The sequence below is a fragment of the Lissotriton helveticus genome, chromosome 2_1, assembly GCF_964261635.1.
Source record: "Lissotriton helveticus chromosome 2_1, aLisHel1.1, whole genome shotgun sequence".
NCBI lineage: Eukaryota > Metazoa > Chordata > Amphibia > Caudata > Salamandridae > Lissotriton > Lissotriton helveticus.
In genome coordinates this window covers 568,074,531-568,095,851 of record NC_136059.1, presented here as the reverse complement: position 1 = coordinate 568,095,851, position 21,321 = coordinate 568,074,531, and the positions used below count along the sequence as shown (strand labels likewise).

At 42.9% G+C, this 21,321-nt stretch overlaps 1 protein-coding gene across 2 annotated transcripts in view; it reads left to right on the top strand.

Annotated features, from left to right (window-relative positions):
* The window catches only part of HMGCR (3-hydroxy-3-methylglutaryl-CoA reductase), a 92,195-nt gene that overhangs the window by 10,236 nt on the left and 60,638 nt on the right, over window positions 1–21,321 (top strand). Inside the window, exons 1-2 of one of the 2 annotated variants that reach the window (XM_078675239.1) lie at window positions 12,027–12,113; window positions 13,836–14,050. In XM_078675239.1, coding sequence (XP_078531365.1) covers window positions 13,886–14,050 — 165 coding nt within the window. In that variant the 5' untranslated portion in view covers window positions 12,027–12,113; window positions 13,836–13,885. Of the gene's footprint in view, window positions 1–12,026; window positions 12,114–13,835; window positions 14,051–21,321 lie in introns of those variants that run through there. The other variant, XM_078675238.1, reaches the window with a different exon arrangement.

The window sequence follows — 21,321 nt, the reverse complement described above, 5'->3', positions numbered from 1 at the left end:
GGGCTGTGGTGGGGTCGCAAACCCCTATTCTCCACCACGATCGTTTGTTTGTGGTCCTAAATAAATGATGCCACAGCCAACAATCCTATTAACAGCGTGTTTATTTTTCTTTACGTTTCGTCCAAATCATTTGATGCGTTTCGGAGAAGACCACCTTTCTCACGAGTACGAGTGTAACGTAAAATGCAAGTATTTATACAACATCAGTGACACACCTCCTCTTATTAGACAGTGAAGACAGATCCAATGGCATATGTGAGTACATGGAGCTAGAAAGACAGACTTTAAATACATTCAGGTCGTTTCAAGGAATCTCGTAAACTGGATGTGTTAAAACAAATCAACATTAGATCAGAAATACATTTTGGTCATATTTACAGAAAAATACATTAATTGCACAATTCATTACTTAGTGCACTTATTCTTATCCTAGGCTTGTGTTAGCCATGCGGACCTAGCAATAAAGTTGAACCAAGTTTATTGTTCAAAATAACGTTTGAGGTTTTGTCGTCAGTGTGGCCCTAGTGGGCATTGCGACCATTACAGACGCACAAAAAGAATTAATGAACTGCCAACGGCATGACTGAAACAAATGTCCATTTATATACAAAAAACAGTGTTGATAGACACACTTATTGCACATTGTAAAATTGAAGTGCTACTCATTATTTTCTCGTGTAAACCCAGAGACATATTACAAATTACAGATGTTTAGCCCCAGTGGGTTAGGGAGTAACATCTCTATTGTTAACCCCCTTGTAACTGAGTGTTGGATCTCAGAACTTCTGTGATTTTATTGACAATACAGGTAGCACGTTCTGAACAATTGCTGTATTGGCACTCACGTCAAACCCAAGTGGGTATTTGTTCTACTTTCATACTGTGGTATAAGGTGCTCTTAAATCCGTTCATTCCTTGATTCATTCTCGTGAAAAAATAATAATCCGGTCAGCCTTGCATTCAACTCTCCTTCTATACCTCGCCATGGATCTGTAAAATAATAAAATAATTCAAGGTGAAACACCCAAATCAAAATATCGACCACTATTTACATACACTACAACAGTTATTTACAAAAGGAGCAAGGTTAAAAGCATTCATGGATATCGATGTTCTAGCAATTTTGGAATTGTTTATTCTATGGCGTAGATAGTACCCCTTTAGCCTAGATGTGCGGACAGTCCTTCATCACAGTTGTGCCCCTCAGGTTGTATTGTATGATATTTTAATATCATTCTAGATTCACGTCTCCTGAGCTCTTGTACTCTGTTATCACCTCTAATTCTAGTTGGGATGTTGTCAAGGACACAGAATGCGAGAAGGGTATTGTTGCCATTGTGGTGAGAAGCAAAATGTCTTGCGGCGACTGGATACTGTTTGTTGTTGTTCTTTATTACCTTTAGGTGTTCCATGACCCGTTTTTTTGGCCTTGTGTATGGTGCTGCCAGTGTAGTACTTGTCACAGGGACACCTAAGGGCATACACCACAAATTCCGTGTTACATGAATAGTGTTTTAGGATTTTGAACGATCTACAGAGGGGAGACAGTTTGTATTCTTTTACATTCACACTATATTTGCAGGCCTTACATTTCCAGCAGGTGAAAAACCTCTGTATGCTACTCTGTCTTGTTGTGGATAGAATGACTGCTTAACATATTGAATCTTTGAGGGATTTTGCTTTGCGGTATGTGACTTGTGGGTATTCTTCTAAACAGTCTGTGAGGTCATTGTCGGTCTTAAAGACCCCCCAGAATTTTTCCCGGGCCTCGCTGACCTTCTACGACTGACTGTCGTTTATAGTTCGTTATGAACCGGACAGTTTCCCTCTTTCCTGCGGTCTCTACTGCCTTTTTCTCTTTGATCAAGTCCGTCCTTTCTCTGAGATCAACTTTGAAAAGGGCTTTCTCAATACACTTAGATGTATAGCCTCTGTCTTTAAATCTTTTACACATCACCTCACACTCTGTTTTGTAGTCCTCTTCGGTGCTGCAGTTGCATTTGGCTGGCAAGAGTTCACCCATGGGAATACTTTTAATGAGACTATCTGGGTGACAGCTGTGTGCGTGCAGCAGACAGTTCCCCGCCTTCTTCTTTCTGAACAGAGATGTTGTTAATTTGTTTTCTTTGATTTTGACTAGAAGATCAAGAAATTCAATATTCTAATTATCTATATGGCTGGTGAACGTTAAGTTAAGGGTATTCGTGTTGAGTGTATTAACAAATTCCTTCGCTTCATCTACACTCCCCTCCCACACACAGAAAATGTTGTCTATGTAACGGGCCCAGGCTTTGATGTGTGTTGTGTACTCTTCAAGGTTTCTGACCACTTGCTCCTCCCACCAGCCCAGGTTGAGTCCTGCAAAGCTGGGGGTGAAGCAAGTGCCCATCGCCGTACCAAGTATTTGACGATAAACAGTTTCATCAACTAGAAAGAAATTTTGCGTAAGGCAGGTGTAAATCATATCTAAAATCATCTCTGTGTGGAAAAGAAAGGACAGGGACCTTGTTCCCACTTGTGTACAGGATGTTCACATCTAAACTCATAAGTAAACAACCTGGGTGCCATTCAATCTTGTCAATCAGTCGTAAAAAGTTCCCTGAGTCTTTCATATGAGAGTTGAGGTTCTGGACTAGAGGCTGTAAGTAGATGTCAACGTATCTTGAGGTATTTTCTAGGCAACTACCTCTGGATGACACAATGGGTCTTCCAGGGGGATTTGTTATGTCCTTGTGCAGTTTCGGGAGGAGGTACAGGGCTGGCAGTTTCGGGTATTTACATCTGAGAATATTAAATTCTTCTGGTTCTAGTAAGCCCCTGTCTCTCCATTCTTGTAGCTGATTCTGGAATTTATTATTTGCATTGTCCTAGTCCTTCCTAGTACTTCTCTCGTAGCTACTACTATCATTCAATTGTGTTAGCCCCTCCCTGATATATATTTCTTTAGGGAGCACCACAATGTTCCCTCCCTTATCTGATTTCTTTATTACAATGTTCTCATCTTTTTGGAGGGTTTGTAATGCTGTCATCTGGGCCTTGGTGAAATTGTTTCTGGCATAACTTCTGTGTTTCGAGATTTTTTTTAGTTCCTTAGTGACTCCCTTCTCAAAGACATCTTTCGCTTCATTCGCGATTTGGAGTAAGAATGTTGATTTGGGCCAGAATCCACAATCATGGTTCAGGTCCAATCTAATGTTGTTATTTATCAGGTTTAGAATAGGGTTTTGGTTAATGGATGAGTTGCTATCAAGGTCATGGAGCATGTGAAGAAAATCAATTTCATAAATTGCCAGCTCACTGGGTGTATCAGAGTTGGTCGGCATCTGTTCTTTGACTTAAGTGGCAAACCATTTCTTTAACCTGAGTTTCCTGGTGATTTGGAATAAGTCAGTGTGGCCTTGTGTGTAATCAAAGTCCGCCGCGGGACAGAAAGAAAGACCAAAAGATAGTACCTCTATTTCCGTGTCGCTGAGCTTGCACTTGGAGAGCTTCGCCACCGTTTTTTTATCAGTCATTTTGATCGTTGTTTCTGTCCCCTTGTCCTTCTTCCCCCAGGGCTTGTGATTTCCTCTCTCATTGAGGGGTTTGATTTTCCGTCTCCTCTGCCTCCTCTTCCACGTCCTCTTTGTCCCCCATTGCATTTTACATTACACTCGTACTCGTGAGCAAGGAGGTCTTCTCCGAAACGTGTTGAGTGATTTGGCCAAAACTTAAAGAAAAATAAACACGCTGTTAAAAGAATTGGTGGCTGTGGCATCGTTTATTTTGGACTACAAACTATTGTGGTGGAGATATATATATTCCACCAAAACGCCTTTACGCTCAGGCTTGCACTCAACGATGCTCTCTCAGTAAATCTCCTCGAGGCTGCACACATTACCTCTGTCCCTTAAGTAAATTCATGCCCGACGCGTTTCGAGGACAACGCCTCTTAGTCATGGAAAATTGGTGTGGGAGCACACTGCTTCACATCCCAGCAGGGTCGCCCCTAAGCATCCTGGTAGATGCAGTCTGACAAGCGAGTACACTTGCAAAGTCTTTAGAGTGTTTCACCAGGTGGGTGCAGATTAGTGCTGGCCGTCTCTGGACACGTGTTTCTAGATTATTATCTGTCATCAGCAGAGATTAGGCATTATTTGGGGTTGCTGAGCAGGCTGCTGTACCCTTGGAACGTAGTATCTCTCCAGGCACGCAGGTGCCTCTCCACGAGCTCGTCAGCCCACAGCGGCTCGAGGGAGCCTTTAAGTAGAAAATTGGTGTGGGAGTACACTGCTTCACCTCCCAGCAGGGTCGACCCTTAGCATCATGGTAGATGCAGTCCGACAAGCGAGTACACTTGCAAGTCTTAGTCATGGGTTGCACATAGAGGCATGGAAAACTCACCTGTTAGTTAACTCCTTTTTATTATTGTTAAGAGCAACCTCCCACAGTGGGGGTGGCTCACAGTAGCTGCCACGTTTGCATGCTGGTAATTGCAGTTCACCAAGTGAGTTACAGTGTCCATCCTTAGTAGGCTCCGTGCCTCTACGTGTTCTTTACAGCAAAAAAAATAATACATATATATATATATATATATATATATATATATATATATATATATATATATATATATTATTTCAGTCTCGTGAGCAAGGTCTTGGTTAAGACTGAAACGCGTAGAGTTGCTGCTGGCTGAGCTGTAATGATCAAATAAAATTTAAAACCACCGAATTGGGAGTAATCACTGTGTTGGGAAAACGATTCCGGAGTGCAAGAGCAAACTTCTCTACGGAGGAACCAGGAATGCATTTTGACGGCGGGGCCCTGCCGTGGCTCGTTTGCACCGTCGAAGAGCGCCTAACATAACCTGAACCCGGGCTAAAGGAGAAAAAAAAAATATATATATATATATATATATATATATATATATATATATATATATATACTAGCAGCCCGCCCCGGCGTTGCCCGGGGCAGAAGGGGGCTGGGGGCAGCATTTTGGGCTTTGAGCAGTTCCAACCGTGCCCCCCGCCCCCCCCGACATTGCCTATACCGCCCCCCGCCTGCCCGGCCCGACATTGCATATACCACCGCCCGCCTGCCTCTGCCTTACCTCAGCCGCGCACAGGACTTCACCGCCATTCCCGGGCCCCCGCCCGCCCCGACATTGCGCCTCCCGCCTCGTCTTACCTGAGCCTCCTCGCCGCTCGGAGCCGCCGCGCCACTCCTCGCCGCTCGTCACTGCTCCTCCCCGCCTGTCGTCATCACGCAGGTGTAGGTCGAGGTCAGCGCTACGTCGCGGCCGGCGCTAGTTTTGGGACTACTTTGTTTATAAATTTTATTTTTTTAATTTACGTTTTATTTTTATTTTAAGTCGCCTATGTCCATCTACACACCCTGAGGATTGTGTGGATTGGCGCTGTGGTTCCCGAGTTTACCTTGCCAAAAGGTTTCTGTTCTCTCTTTATACTAGTAGCATAGAGATATATATATATATATAGATATAGATATAGATATAGATATAGATATAGATATTCATATTCCTCACAGGAACTCGCACTCCAGAGCCGGATAGCACCAGTAACCCACCAGCTGAGCAAACACATTCAGTCAGCACCAGATTGATCATTACACACAATACTGAAGAAAGAGCTGTCTGAGCAGTCATCAATAGACACTGGGGTATCATTAAATCTGATCCAACTTTGGGCCCCCCAGTTGCTGTTTACCCTAACATTACTTACAAACGTGCATGCTCCATGCATGGCTTGCTAGTAAAAAACGGCCCTGAAATAATCAAGACAACCAACTGGTTTAACTGACAGGAAAGGTTTCTTCAAATGCAATAGTTGTAGAGCCTGCAAAGTTGGCAAGAACATCTCTATCTTCAGGCTAACACCACTAGTCATTAAACACCACCTGACATGCAGAACAGAATTTGCCATTTGCATTCTTGAATGTGAATGCGGGCTTCGTTATATCGGAAGTACCAAGCTGCCTGTACATATGCGCATCTTACAACACCCTAGAGCCATTGTTAAAAATGATCCCACCTACCCAGTAGCCAGGCATTTCAAGGAAGTACACCACAACAACCTGGAACACCTCAAATACTCTGTCATCGACTCTATACCCACCCTGAAAAGGGGTGGTAACCGAGAAAAACTGTTACGACAAATGGAAAGCAAATACATTGTCCAATTCAACACTAAGACACCGACCGGCCTCAATACTAGTAAGGACCTACACTACTTTTTGTAAACCGAATAACTGCTTGCCTGTCTGTCCCTTGACTTTCTAAAGTTTTCTGTATGTTACTATGAAACGTCAACAGCATTACACTAGTTTTAACACATTTTTTCTCATTTGTCCACCGAATATGAAGTGGAGTAGAATTTATATTTTCCTTTTTGCATTTGTGCTCTCACATTATTTCCTATGTATGTAATCTGTCTGTTCTCTACATGTCCGCAACTTATTTTTATGTTGTGTATTGCCATGGCAGTCTTTACATATTTGATTGGTTGTCCAGCTCTTGGAGCATCTTAATATATATTTCATATATTTTGTATTACTCTTCTTTTAACCACTGGATCTATAGATGGGAGGGGACTTTTAACATGAACTAATAGCACCACTATCACCACTGTGCACTTGTCACGCACGTCTCCTCTCTACTCTCCAAGGCACTCCCCCGTATTCCTCTCACCCTCTGTTTTAACTAGGATTTCTCACTTGAGTAGTTGTCTGTCTTCGCACATAATATAACACTCTTTTTAAGGCACCACTCTAACTTCACTGCGCATTAAGGCACAGAGGATCTAATACCACGCAGCCTAAAGTGCTCCGTTTCGAAATACTTTAACCGATGTTCACGACTTTCTTAGCCCCTTTAATTACGACCGCGACATCACGTACCTGACGCTGTGTATTCAGGCTGTCGCCGGCATCCCATGGCCACTTAGGCCTGGATTTTTGCGGGTATTTTGACAGTCTTGGCATGTCATTTCATACTTATGAGGAACACGCACAGAAGACCTTTATGTCTTCATCCGTTTATACACAAATTTACATTCTCTCCTTTGCAAGAGTTACTCACAAGCCAGTGTCTCACATCACTCTAAGGGAATCCTCATTTGTGAACTGTGCTTCTCTAGGATATTGTACTATAGAATTGAATAGTCTGTCCTCTGTTTTTCCCATGCCTTTCAGTGTCACAGATATGTTGCTTTACTCCTGGCAGCAAAACAACACACATGCTGCATGCAGTAAAATGTGGTAAATATGCCTTCTCATTGCAACTGACATAGTAACAAGACTACTACACTCACCTGTATATATATCACCTATGTCTTCACAGCACTATGTGATCAAGGCTACATGTCTGGCAGCCGAAACGCGCCGTTTGGACGTTGATGCTTGAATAAACTACTTTCATACCAGCTTTTGGAGTCTGTGCCCTTGTGTTGCGCCACAGTGAATGCTGATGCTTTGGGATTTTGTAGGAATATATAGATAGATAGATATATTCCTACGAATTCCCAAAGCATCAGCATATTATAATATAATATAATTTATTTATTTATTTAACTCGTCCGCTCTTAGGTCAAGCCGCCGCCAGCCAAACCAGCGGGTGTGTCCGCAAATGGACCACCCAAGTATTGGTCCTCACAAATGAAGAAAACTCCTTCGCTCAGCATCGCCTACAAACAAAGTGCAGTGGAAAACAGACTTGTAGTTTGAGTCACGGTCTTGTTGCCAATGAAATGCCCACTTGGGCGGTATTAGTGTGATAGTGGAGGTGGTCCGTTTCTATACCCATAGGGTGTATGTTTTTGCAGAGAAGTTTGAATATCCACCCACTAGGGTTTAATCCTGCAATGTCCAGCAATGCGTGTGATTCACGAACAAAGCATCAATAAAGTTTTGATATATAAAAAAAAGAGCGGTGCTGACGGATTAGTAAGCACGTGCTCAAACTATTGGTGAGGAGATATCAAGCGGGATCTTTTACTACCATGACCCCTCTACTCCTTCACAAAGGCTAATATCGGAGTAATGTTAACATGTGTGATATATATATATATATATGTTTTCGAGCGTAATGTGCCATAAGATATACAACAGTCAAGCTCTGTCGTGAAAGCAATAAGCACAGTGCAATTGGATTGTATACATTATTCAATTTAATTATGAATTAAGAGGCTATGCAAGCTGTATTGTATTTATATGAATTGCTGCAGAAACTAGTATTAATTTTGATTATGAAGGGACAAGACCGCGACTCAAACTACGAGTCTGTTTTCCACTGCACTTTGTTTGTAGTCACATCACGTGACATTATGGGTGTACACGATGGTTTAAAATGGCCGATTTGCAAAAAATAAACTATTGGTGAACAAGCCTGCTGGTCAGGCAAAACGCCTCCTTGAAGCTGATCCAATAAATTATGTGGAGGCCGGAAGAAAGTGTTGTCGTTCTTTGCAAGGCGTTGCTGAGCGAAGGAGTTTTCGTTATATATATATATATATATATATCCAGAATCCCACCGAACGACCACGCTGGTCAGACATGGGCACAGACTCCAATTGAAGATGCAATGAAAATTTTATTGCATTAACATTTAATGATGACACGTTTCGACCGCAGGCCTGCAGACTTGATCACATAGCGCACTGTGTAAATTGATATGAATATATATATATATATATATATATATATATATATATATATATATATTATTAATATATATATACGGAAGCCTTCACCACAACAGACGAACTCAGACCCAAAGTTGGTGCGAAGTATTTTAATATTATTGAAAACCCTTTGTTTCCGCCTTCATGAGGCATTTATCACATGACGCTTCAGGGGGAAAAGTGCAGAATTTAAAGTACTACGTGCATTGAAAACGTAATTGGCATACAGCACATGATCAATAGACCTAGACGAAACACTATTAAATACTAGGCAAGTGCCTTGGTTCAACAAATGCTGGCACTGGTAACAATAAATAATAACTGCTATACATAATAAAAAATACATCTTGAATACTAAGTATAATTGAAAATAGCAATACTACTTAAGGTAATTTTATTTTTTAAAAATCAAAAAATACCTAAAACAACACTTTTTCTTAAAAACATGAAAAACTGTAATAAAACCCCAGTGGGTAATAATTAATTGTAATAAGCAAAGAAAAAAAATGGATCTTAAAAATGCTACACATAAATAGGCTAAAAACTTCTCAATAAAACCAATTCACAATTGATATTCAAAAATGCATAGCATATTATGGATTAAATACAAAAGGCAATTTATTAAATGCATAAAAACTTTGCATGATAAAAAAAAAGTTTCTGTTAGAAAATTGCCACTTGAGAAATTAAAAGGCCTAAATTGCCAGTGCAAGAAGGCGAACAAATAGTAGTAGTCATGCCCAATTGGACATAATACTAAGCCTCTTAGCCAAGAAAGTGCTAGTACAGTGGAATGGTGAAATAAGTGTGCGCTAAAAAAATCAGCAAAAAAAATTGTATTTACTAATGGAGGCTGAAATAACGAGGAATTCATATAGAAAGCGTGTAAAACAATGTGAACTGACTTCATCTATAAGCAAGTAAAGAAATCCTTGCTAGCATTAAGACCATAAGGTGTCTTGGTGTCTAGTGCCAGGCTGTATCTTGTTCTCAATGCGCGAAGAAGGGCTTCTCAATTGCCCCCTCTCCTAAGTGGCATGACAGAGTCAATCACAAAGAATCTCAAAAGATCACAATTGTTGTTGTGAGACTCCTTAAAATGACGTGCCACTCGGTCGGAAGCGTCACTGCCACGAATCGCTCTGATGTGCTGGAGTATCCTCTTGTGGACCTGCAATTTGGTACCACCAACGTATTGCAGGCTACAAGGGCACTCCAGCACATAGACCGCAAACTCAGTCTTGCAAGTGAGTAGTTTAGAGATGGGATCTGGGGCATCTTGGAAGGCGACTCTGTAAGATGTTTTACTGATACCCTGTTTGCAAGCCTTGCAGACAGCACATTTAACAAATCCCTTCCTAGAGTTGATCCAAGATTTTGCAACTGCTAGCTCCGGACTACTCTTAACCAATGTGTCGTCGCTCATTGACCTGGCTTTTCTGAATGTGATATCAGGAGTATCCCACATGAGATTACCAATAACTCGATCGTTGCGCACCAAGCTCCAATTTTTTCTAAAGATTTTACGTAGTGCTTGGTGTTGCCTGTTGTATGTCAGTATTAGTCTTGTAGGTGTATTATCCTCACCAACTCCAACAGATGTCTTGGAACTTTTGTTGCATAGGGCCACAGCTCTGGAGATCCTATTGGCCTTGCTTATGGCTTTGTCTACTGTATCCTTAGTGTAACCTCTGGCCACAAACCTGTTTCTACTAGCCCTCTGTGCTGAAACGCGTTCCACTTGAGTACTGCATATGCGCCCGATACGTAGCATCTCCCCAAAGGGAATGCTGTGTATTAAATGTCCTGGAAGGTGGCTAGCAGCATGCAACACAGTGTTGCCAGCTGTGGGTTTCCTAAATAGTCTGGTCTCAAGTCTGTTGTAAACAAAAACCTCTACATCTAGAAAATAAATTCTGTCATTGCTGATGTGGCCTGTGAAATGTAAATTCAAAGTGTTGTTATTGATCACAGTGATAAAATCAAGGTCCTGCTGGTCAGAGCTCTTCCAGATAAAAAACCTTGATATATCTATACCAATAAACCACATGTTCAGAAAAATCCACAGCTAGTTGGCCACAGAGAATATATATTTGAGTCCTTCATAAAGTATCACAAAGAAGGTGGGGCACTCAAAGCTGTTCCAAGTGGATTTATTGCTCACAGGTCAACCAACAAAACAGCGGTCTCACAGGACGCGTTTCGGCTTCACGCCTTCATCAACAGGTAAGTAACGATTTTGAAAGATATTTATAGCATATAGATGTTGCAGGGCAAATGCTAGTGGACATGGCAAAGTTTACACACACAAAAACATAATTGAGGGACGAAATGCTGAACAATGTCAAACACTCAACTTCAGTTGGAGATCTGGCCTAAATGTATCATTGTTTGCTCACCACGCCATTCCAGTTTGGGTACAGCCATTTGCAAATCAGTCTTGACCCTGCTCCCCATAGGAACAGTCCAGCCCGAACCAACAGGCCAGGTTCTTCCTGGACTGGAAACAAGCATTCTAGGACTGGTTTAGGGGTATCACCTCTCATCAGCCAGTATAGCTTGAATCCCAGTGTAATGGCGAGCATGGGACCATGACTTGGCATACACTATCCCAGTTGGGGTGACAAATGCAAAAAGAACAGTTGATGGACGGAATGCTGAACAGTGTCAAGCACACACCCCCAGCCAGAGATTTGGGCATAAATCCATTGTTCTGTACTCACCACATCGTTCGAGTTTGGGCCCAGCAATTTGAAATTCAGATATATATTCTTAAAATGAATAGGTCTTTGATAACGCCAGACCTAAAAAATACTAGAAGCAGCTGCACAAATGCTGATACCCTAATAAAAAGGAGCTCCTCTTTTTCCTTACAAGAAATATGCACGCGTAGGCTTGTTTACTCCTGATTTCGGCATTGTATATGTTGTATACAAGCCAGTGCAGCGAGAATTGGAAAGAACAGATTTAATAGTGGCTTTCAGCGCTGCTTATAATGTATTCCATTTACTTTTCCTTCTACGCTGCACATTGTAGTAATTCCTGCCGCATTAGCTCTTGTTTCTATTGCAGTTAGTAATTCCAGCACAAGTTCGTAGGAAGGTATCATCTTGCTTTGGGGAATGCAGGTCAGGCGTTGGATCGACTTGCCCGTGGCTTTCGCTTTCGTTTCTGAGAATGAAACGGGCACTTGTGGCAGGTGGTGGGGGCTGCGTGTAGCTTGTGTGGGTGGGTGCGACTGAGCTGGGAACAGCTGGCGCGCGTAGTCCGCACGCAGGGGGGCTGGGAAATGCCTGTGACGCGCGGGGGGCGGGCGGCGCTGGGACTTCCCTGGGAGTTTCCCTTTTCATGGGGCTGGATAAATGTCAGGCTGTGATAGCCGCTCCCTCACACAGCTCTTCTGCCTTCCCCGAGGAGAGACCTCCCGTCCCTCAGGTCAGTGACTGCGCGGTGCAGGTATGGAGTCCAAATGCTGCAGTACGAAGGCTTCGGGGGCCGATGTGTGGGCACGCTCCACAGCTGGTTTGTTTGAGGCAAACCATGGGTGCTGATTTTATCGAACCTGCTTACGTTGGGCATCTGGGCTTTTGGATCCTTGCGATAATGGGTGTAAAACGCTCAATGAATGGAACGTTAGCGCCTGGTATAAATACGTTATTAAAGCTAGATTGTGATCTCCGTCAGCACGTCCTGTATTCTTAGTCCTCCCGTGTAGCCAGTTGTGCAGGGGTAGTTGGTGGTCGCATCTCGGCCGCTTCATTGCTCGGCTGGCAGTAACTGATCGTGCAGCGGCTACTCGGTCAGTGGCTAGTGTTGCTTTTGAAGCCACCTCCCTAAGTAAAAACTGCAGCGAGAGTGGTGGCCCTCACCTCTTAGAACCCTGCAACCTGTGCTCTCCACCTACCCTCTAATATCGGAACGAAAGGCATTAGTTGAACAGACTTTACTGTCTGGTAACCCTAGCTTGAACACTTACTCACAGGCCCAAAGGGCCCTGTTAGCACTGCTCGGATCCGGCACTTATTTGAGCCGGATCTGGCTCGGTCCCGTGTGCACCTTACTATGTATGTCCTGGTGCAGCGTGCAAACACCGGGACACATGCTGCACTGCTCCAGGCCGTCAGAGACGGTGAACTCCAGCTGTAGCAGCGCGGCCTGATGCACCCCAATGGGCAACCAACAAGATCGAAAAGGAGCGATTTACTACATAGCAGCATTATCTCATTAGATTGGCATCTCCTAAAAGTGAAAGCATTTTAAGGATTGAAAAATGTTTATAGCTACCCAAATAAATACATTTTTAACAGCATTAGTATGATGACTTCTTGAGAGAAAAAACCTGCAAGGTTCTACATTTATGCTTTGCAGGTTATGTGCAGCTCTCTAATGCAGGTGTAAGAATCACTTAGCTATTACAGCGGCACGTTCACCACCAGAGTAGCCACTGCTATACCCTGAATCTTGCTAGACAAACGTAGACCTCTGGCACGTAATGTAACTCCACTGTTCAAAGTCGTGCTATAGTGCATTCAAGACTATCGCCCTTCTTGTAAATACCTGGCAGCATGTTGGCTGAAATTCTGTTGCAGAGTTGCCTCAGCAACAATTTAAGTTTTTTTGTAATGAGAGACACTGCAAATAATACACTTCTTGACTCTCAGTTTTTACTCCTTTTTCGTGCTGTCTATTATTAGACTACAAATGAAAAACAAAGTCTCCTCGGCCTCATTGGTAGGTTGAATATTTTTTTAATTCATCGCCAATGCATCATGTTGGTTAATTACAGCCTAGACACAGTTGAAAAATCTGACGAATTGTGTGGACTATTTTTTTGTTTATTTGTTTTGTGAAAGTGAAATTATAAAAAAAATGCAATGGATATTAAGTACAGGACAGAATTCATACCTCACTCCTTTGTGGATCACTGAAGAAGCATGTATTATCCGCTAACTGCTTTCTCGTTAACCGCCAACATTTTCTCACATAAACCGGTACAAAGATTTGTATGCGTTATTCTCCAGAAAAAACGATTTTATTGTAATATAATTACCTGCGCTTACTAGAAGATGGTACCAAGAGCAGTGGGGGAAACGCAAATGTTTATGCATGCGTCATAATAATAAATTTTAGTGATACCTCTGTTTTTTTCCTTTCCAGGACAATTTTTCTTTTTATTCTCTTAGGTTGAGAAAAAAAAACACCTGAAAATGTTGTCGCGATTGTTCCGGCTTCATGGTCTTTTTGTTGCATCCCACCCCTGGGAGGTCATTGTGGGCACAGTGACTCTCACCATCTGTACCATGTCCATGAATATGTTCACAGGAAATGACCAGATCTGTGGCTGGAATTACGAGTGTCCAAAATTGGAAGAAGTAAGGAGTTAATTCAAATACATTGATCTTTTACGATATACTTAATGTACGTGCATGCCTCGTGTGGCTCATGCTAGTGCAGAAACGATAGTCTCAGAACCCATAATGTGTGGGAATTATGTCAAATCCGTAATGTATTAGCTCTAATTCAGAGACATTTCCTAAATTAATCTATTTTGCCCGATTCAAATCATGTGTATATGTTTGGTTTGTGTGTGTATATATGTATATAATATATCCAGAGAAACACATAAAATGTTATGGTCCAACTACTGTAACATTCACATGTGGGGACAAATACCGATACAAACGCACAAAATGAAATGGTTCCAAAACAAAACCTAACACGCATTGAAAAGGCTAACCGGTCTGTCTTTGCAAGCTGCTGTGTTAGTTAATTTTTAATGTATTTAAACAAAAAATATTAAACCATGTCACCCAAATAGGAGAAAAAACGCGCTGCCACATTATGGCAGCCTCGTGCTCCAGATAAATTACTTATTAAAATAAAACGTAATATAAAAATGTCAGTATAAGAGTGGGGTGCTCTGTTGCATAATTTTATTTTTAATGCACATCACGGGAAAATAAGATTCTTATTAGAGCAAAGCAGAGATAATATTGCCTTTAAAATACTGTAATATGAAGAAAGTTTAGACACGCAAAGGTGGCTATACAAATTAAAAAGAATGGAAAGATAAAAACACTGACAGAGTGAAATATTGACCCGGAAGGCCACTGAAGTGCGCTTATTTTTCGGCAGATGTGCTCATTTGGTCCCAGTTGATTGTAGTGGGCCGACCTCTTGCCCTGTGCTATTTGTGATGGTGGGTGGAAACAATATGCGATGCACAGCTGAATATACTAATGGATGATGTGGTACCCATAGCCCCTCCATGTATGTGTGCATATATATCTATATATTTTGCTAGATTTTTTTTTGTAGAAGGCTGGTTCTAGGCCGGACTTCAATAAATAACTGAAAGTAATTTTTGTGGGGGGGGGGATAGGGGGGGGGGGGGGTAAGATTCAGCGTGCATATTGTGGTAAATAAATAAATAATACCTCTATTTTTGGATGAATACATGAATAACAGATAGCTCAATAAATAAGAGTCAAGATTCGAGGTAGTAGGAGTTTTGCAGGTTTAATACAGCATAAGGACAGGAACAGGACAACCTGCATAGGAATAGGATGGCAGGGCCCAGCAGCTGCTGGGGCTGGATCTGGGATGAGCGCGCTAACATTTAATAACAATACACGATCATATATACTAAAACAGTTGCATTACAATACATACGATAGGCGGAGCAGTGGGTGTGGTCAGTAGCAGTCGCGAAAGATAAGGGTGAAAGTGGGTGTAACAGGCGTATACATAGACATGTGATGCAAACGTAACAGAATATGTCATGAATGGGGTGGAAACCATGGAGGGGGCTACCTAAGGAGCCGGGACCTCTAACCTGATGGTGCGCGCAAACTGGCAATGACGTATTACTAGGAGAAGCTGGGGGCTTCGAACTCTGTGCTGGGAGCAGAGACTGAAGTCTGGAGAGTCCGGGCGACATGCACCTAAGCAGTATCTAGTATCTGATGTTTAGGGAACATGTTGATATGAACTAAGAGTCAGGAGGGGAGAGGCTAACGGACTCTAAGACTGGAGCATGCATTATTCTATATGTAGTGCGTGATGAAGAATATTAAATGACCATTAAATGCAGTATTTCTCTTACATGGAGACGTAAAGGCTAGACAATGACGGAAACTATTGATGCGATTCAGTAGCTTTAGGAATGCAGAGAAGGAGGACTGAACTGATAACTGGAATCATAACATACTCTTGGCAGACTCAGAGGCAGAGCCAGGCTGAGCTGGGCACTGCGAGGCAGGAAGTAAGTGAAGGGTCGAGGATACAGGTGGGGGCTGTATCGCTCCTCAGCGAGGCTTCAGGAGACAGGAGACAGGAGCTGAATCTGGTGTCCAGGCCCTTCTGAGGCCTAGAAACGGGGACTTTACAATGGAATAACGTGCACACTGAGAAACGTGGCAACGTAACTTTACATAGGCCTGATATTCGTAGTATTCACGAGAACTGGAAACTGACATACTAGAGATGGACACAACTGTAATTGCGTCATTAATCGAACATAGGGAATACATATGCATATTAATCATGCACAGATAACTTATGATGGAGGACGCGTAGGGACACAGAACATGGCAGAATTTACTTTTCCACATTCCCTCCTTGTCACTACGTTTCCATCAGGAAACATCAATATTCATGATACCATCTATCATTTCATACAGTATCATTTGCTCGTCTCGAATTATCCTGGAACGGGATCTAGAACGAGGCTTGGGACTAGGAATACATGATGTAGCACAAATGCCGCAAATCGCAGGGCCACATTGTATACAGAGGCAGCAGCTGAATATGATCGCTACTGCAATACCTAGAAAGGACAGGACTTTCCATCCCCAGGCGGAAATTATATTCCAGAACCAACCGGACCATGTCCAGGTGCCTGGATCTTGGTGTAACAGATGGGCAATTTTATGGAGTCTGGTTATAGCTGAATAAACAGACGGCGCGTTATTTGGAATGAAAATGCAGCAACTAGATCCGATGACTCTACAGGCCCCGCCCCTATCGGCCAGTATGACGTCAAGGACGAGACGATTCTGTAAAACGACAAATCTCATAGCAGATTGCTCTTCGGTTAAGTTACCTAGAGCAGAGGCAGTCTCATTGACTACAGCTTCAAGGGTTCTGGTTAACCTACGGATTAGCTTACTATTCTGGATAGGTCCTATAAAGAAAAAGAAACCTCTGTTGAAATCTGTATACTGTTCTAGGGCAGTTTCAGTATAATCGACAATGGGGGACTCCCTTCTATGTCTAATGTGTACTAGATGTGTATTTCTATGATAATCAGATGGGGCTAGGAAAACTGGTGGCAGTAGGAAGGCAATGTAACAGGTTCCCTCCCAATCGAGGGGCAGACGAATATATGCAGTTTGACCACAAATAAAATAAGAATGGCGTGAAGCTTTGAAAATGGATTTCCCACTGTCACTATACTTGACAATAGTAGTACAATCGCTATGTCCTACATGTACGGAACCATTATTTCTAACACATAATTCGCCTTTGACTGGTAGTACTGAAATAGCAGGTAAGTCTGGAGTAGTATCAGACTGAACATTCAGGACCATGAAATTCGAAGAATAATTACCTAAATTGTACACTTCATTTTCTAGATCTAACCCTGTTCTGTGGGGAAGACCTTGCTTGTCTGGAAAACATGTACTGTTAAGAAAAGACATATCTGTTGAGGATGACGTTAACGTGGACCATGCTCCACACGAACCATTATGTGAAAATGGATAAGGAAAGAGTGGCAGAACTCCCTTCGGTGTCTGGAAAGGGGGGAGTCGACCACACACCCAACAATTAGTGGCATTGCTGGTCTGGTGTGAATAATGTAACATGCGGATGAAAGAATTATTTCGCATAGCGAGGCGGTAAGAGTTCATGAGGAGGCAGATCACTAAACGTGTGTTCTACTGTAGCATTAGCAGACTTATTTACATGAGAAACTGAAAAATACAGATAAAATGCATAACTGGTGCAGGAAATCATAATACTGAGAAATAATATGAAACTTAGAAAAACGATACATCGGATTGAGTTTTGACTAACTCTCTCACTATGGGGGTCTATTTTATACATGTCAGAAACAGTCTAACCGTTTCACCTAGGGGAGGACTTAGACAATCAAACTGGCTGACTTATTTTACTAGACCGGAGTTTCAACTTATACTCCTGTTGCGGAGTTTTCTCTAACGGGGAGGGTGCAGTATCATTGTTCTTTGCGGGACAGTCCTTGAGAATAGTACTTTGGCAATCCTTCAAATCCTGGGAAATGTTCTTTGAGACGGGTTTCAGTCCATAAAATTTCTTTACGTGCGAAAGGTGCACCCAGCCTTTGCGTCCCTCCAACTTCACGGCTGTACGGGTGGCGAGGAGGACCTGTCGGGGCTCCTTCCAGCGAGGCTCTAGCGGACTTGAGCGGTCAAAATTGCGAACCAGGACCATGGATCCTGGAACGATTTCATGCGGTGCCACCTCGGTATTGTCTGGAAATGCGGCGGCAACCTGTGAACGACAAGAGTTGAGGGCAGACATCAAGGAAGCTAGGTAATCTGTCAGCATATTACTTGAAACATCGGTAATACTTCGGGGTCTGGGTGTACCCCACATGTTAGGGGGGCGGCCGAATACGACCTCATACGGGGACAGACCTGATCTGGAATGTGCGACCATGCGCATGTAGAACAGAGCAACTGGCAGAGCTACTAGCCAGTCTACACCTTTCTCTTGACAAACTTTTTCGATACGGATTTTCAAAGTCTGGTTATGTCTCTCTACGAGACCGGCTGCTTCAGGATGGCGTACACAATGGAACTTCCACTGGTACCCTAACAAAAGGGAAACATGTTTCATTAACTCTGAGGAGAATGGCTGGCCGTTATCAGAATATACGACCCTAGGGAGTCCATAACGGGGGAAGAACTCACGAACCAACTGCTTGGCAGTGGTCGCGGCTGTGTAATCTGGAACTGGATATGCTTCTGTCCACCTGGACAAAGCGCATACAACTACAAGGACATACTTGAAACCTCGACATCGCTCCATCTGAATATAATCCATCTGGAGGACTTCAAAAGGGTGGTCAGGAGGTTGGAATCCCCCTTGTTCCACCGGAACACTTTTACCTGGATTAAACTGGCAACATATCATACAGGTACGGACTTTCTGTTTGGCTGCAGCTCGTAAATGCTTGTTGAACCAAATGTTCTGGATACTGTCTAACATAGCTTTTTCTCCTAAATGTGCTGGACTATGTGCGGTATTGATAATGACTTGAACCATAGAGTCGGGGAGAAACCATGTGGCTTTTCCCTTCGTCACCCATCCCTGATCTGTCTGTACCCCTCCTTGTTCAGACCATTTCTTGATTTCATCGGGAGTAGCATGTAACTGGATATCTATGACATCTTGAGTAGGGTCCTTAACTGTCATACATGTAGTCGGATCTGGAGTGTGTGTCATGTTAACTGGAATGTCTGGAGTCTGCGCTGTAAGCTTGGCTGTGCGATCTGCTAGATCGTTACCCTGGGAAATAATGTCAGTAACTTTCGTGTGTGCTTTGCACTTCATGATAGCAATGGATGTCGGTAAATGTATGGCATCTAACAGAGCTTGAATAAGGAGACCATGCTGAATCTTGGTTCCATGAGAAGTCATGAAACCTCTCTCTTGCCAGAGCACTCCAAAGTCGTGTACAACTCCAAATGCGTAACGTGAATCGGTGTAAATATTAACTTTCAAGTTCTTGGCGTGTATGCAGGCTTGAGTCAGAGCAACTAGCTCCGCTGCTTGAGCGGACAGGGTGTCAATACGGTGTGTCTCAATAACTTCAGTGTCAGTAGTCACTGCATACGCGGCGACTAGTTCTCCTGTACTTGTTCTCATACATGAACCATCCACATAAAGTGTCAGGTCGGGATCTGGTAATGGAATATCTGTCAGATCTTGTCTTGGCTTTGTCATGATGTTAACTATTTCCACACAGTCGTGTGTGGCAGAATTCGAAGTAACTGATGGTAACAGTGTAGCAGGATTTAAAATATTGCAGCGTCTGATTTCTATGTGTGGCTGAAACAGTGTCAATTCATAACCTGTTAAACGTGCAATTGTCAAGTGCTGAGTTTGTGTTCGGTTTAAAAGAACTTCCACGGAGTGTGGAACCTGTACTGTCAGGGAGTGTCCTAATACTATGGAATCACTTTGTCTGATAGCTAGTGCTGTGGCTGCAACTGACTTGAGGCACGCAGGCAGAGCCTGGGCTACAGGATCTAATGTGCTCGAAAAATAAGCACATGGCTTGTATTGTCCTGCTTGATCTTGTGTGAGAACAGATAATGCTGTACCTTCGCGTTCAGTGACGAAAAGTGTAAAAGGCTTACTGTAGTTTGGTGTAGCTAGAACCGGAGCTTGACATAGGGCTTTCTTTAACTCATTGAAACTGAGTGTATGTTCAGATGTCCAAGGGAGGACAGTCGATATGGCTGCCTCCTGTGTCGTTAACTGTATCAGTGGTTTAGCTAGAAATGCATACTGAGGAATCCATTGTCTGCAGTAAGAAGTGAGGCCGATAAAAGCACGTACCTCCTTCTGGGTCTTGGGCTGAGGAAGACTCGCTATTAACTGGATACGGTCTGGTGTCAACTGCCTACCCCACTTGGACAGCAAGTGTCCTAAGTAGACCACTTGCTGGACACAGAATTGAAGCTTCGAAGGGGACACCTTGTGTCCCATCTCGGCTAGGAAATACAAGACTGTAAGGGATGCTCGCTCGCAAGCACGTTCAGAACGGGCTGTGATCAGTAGATCATCGACATACTGGAGCAGGGCAGTGTCAGTTGGCATGTGAATGTTGTCTAGTTGTCTTTTAAGTGCTTGACTGTAAATACTAGGACTTTCTGTGAAACCTTGAGGAGCTCGTGTGAACATATAGCTCCTTCCATTTAAACAAAATCCGAAAAGAAACTGGCTGTCTGGATGAATGGGAACACTGAAAAACGCGTTCTTGAGGTCTATGACAGTAAAGAACGTGGCTTCGGAATCAATGGCTGTCAATAGGGAAGAGATATCTGGGACAACTGGATACTGGGGAATAATACATTTATTAAGCTCTCGTAGGTCAATCACTAATCGATATACTGAGGGTGCATTTGGATCAGTACGTTTCATGACTGGAATGATCGGAGAATTGCATACATTGGAGTCAGTTTCTACAACCACTCCTTGAGCGATGAGCTCGTCAATAATTTTGGATAAGGCTGCTACAGCCTCAGGTGGCAATCTGTACTGTCTGATTCGTGGTAACACTACACCTGGCTTGAGAGTCACACGATGGGGTGTGATTTGCATATAACCAACATCAGTTGGACCTTGCGCCCATAGATGCTGCGGAACATTGGACAATCTGGGATCAAAATCTCGTAATACATAGTGACCCTTAAAGTCACGCAGGAACAATCGTATTCCCTCTGGGGAACAGCATATAACTGCACCTAACTCTTTCAGTGTTTTAATACCTAATAGATTCTCTGGACATGACTTAGTAAGTAACAGATCAGTAGTGCGGGACAATGGACCTACTTCTAGAGTAACTGGCTTTGATATTTCATTTACAATG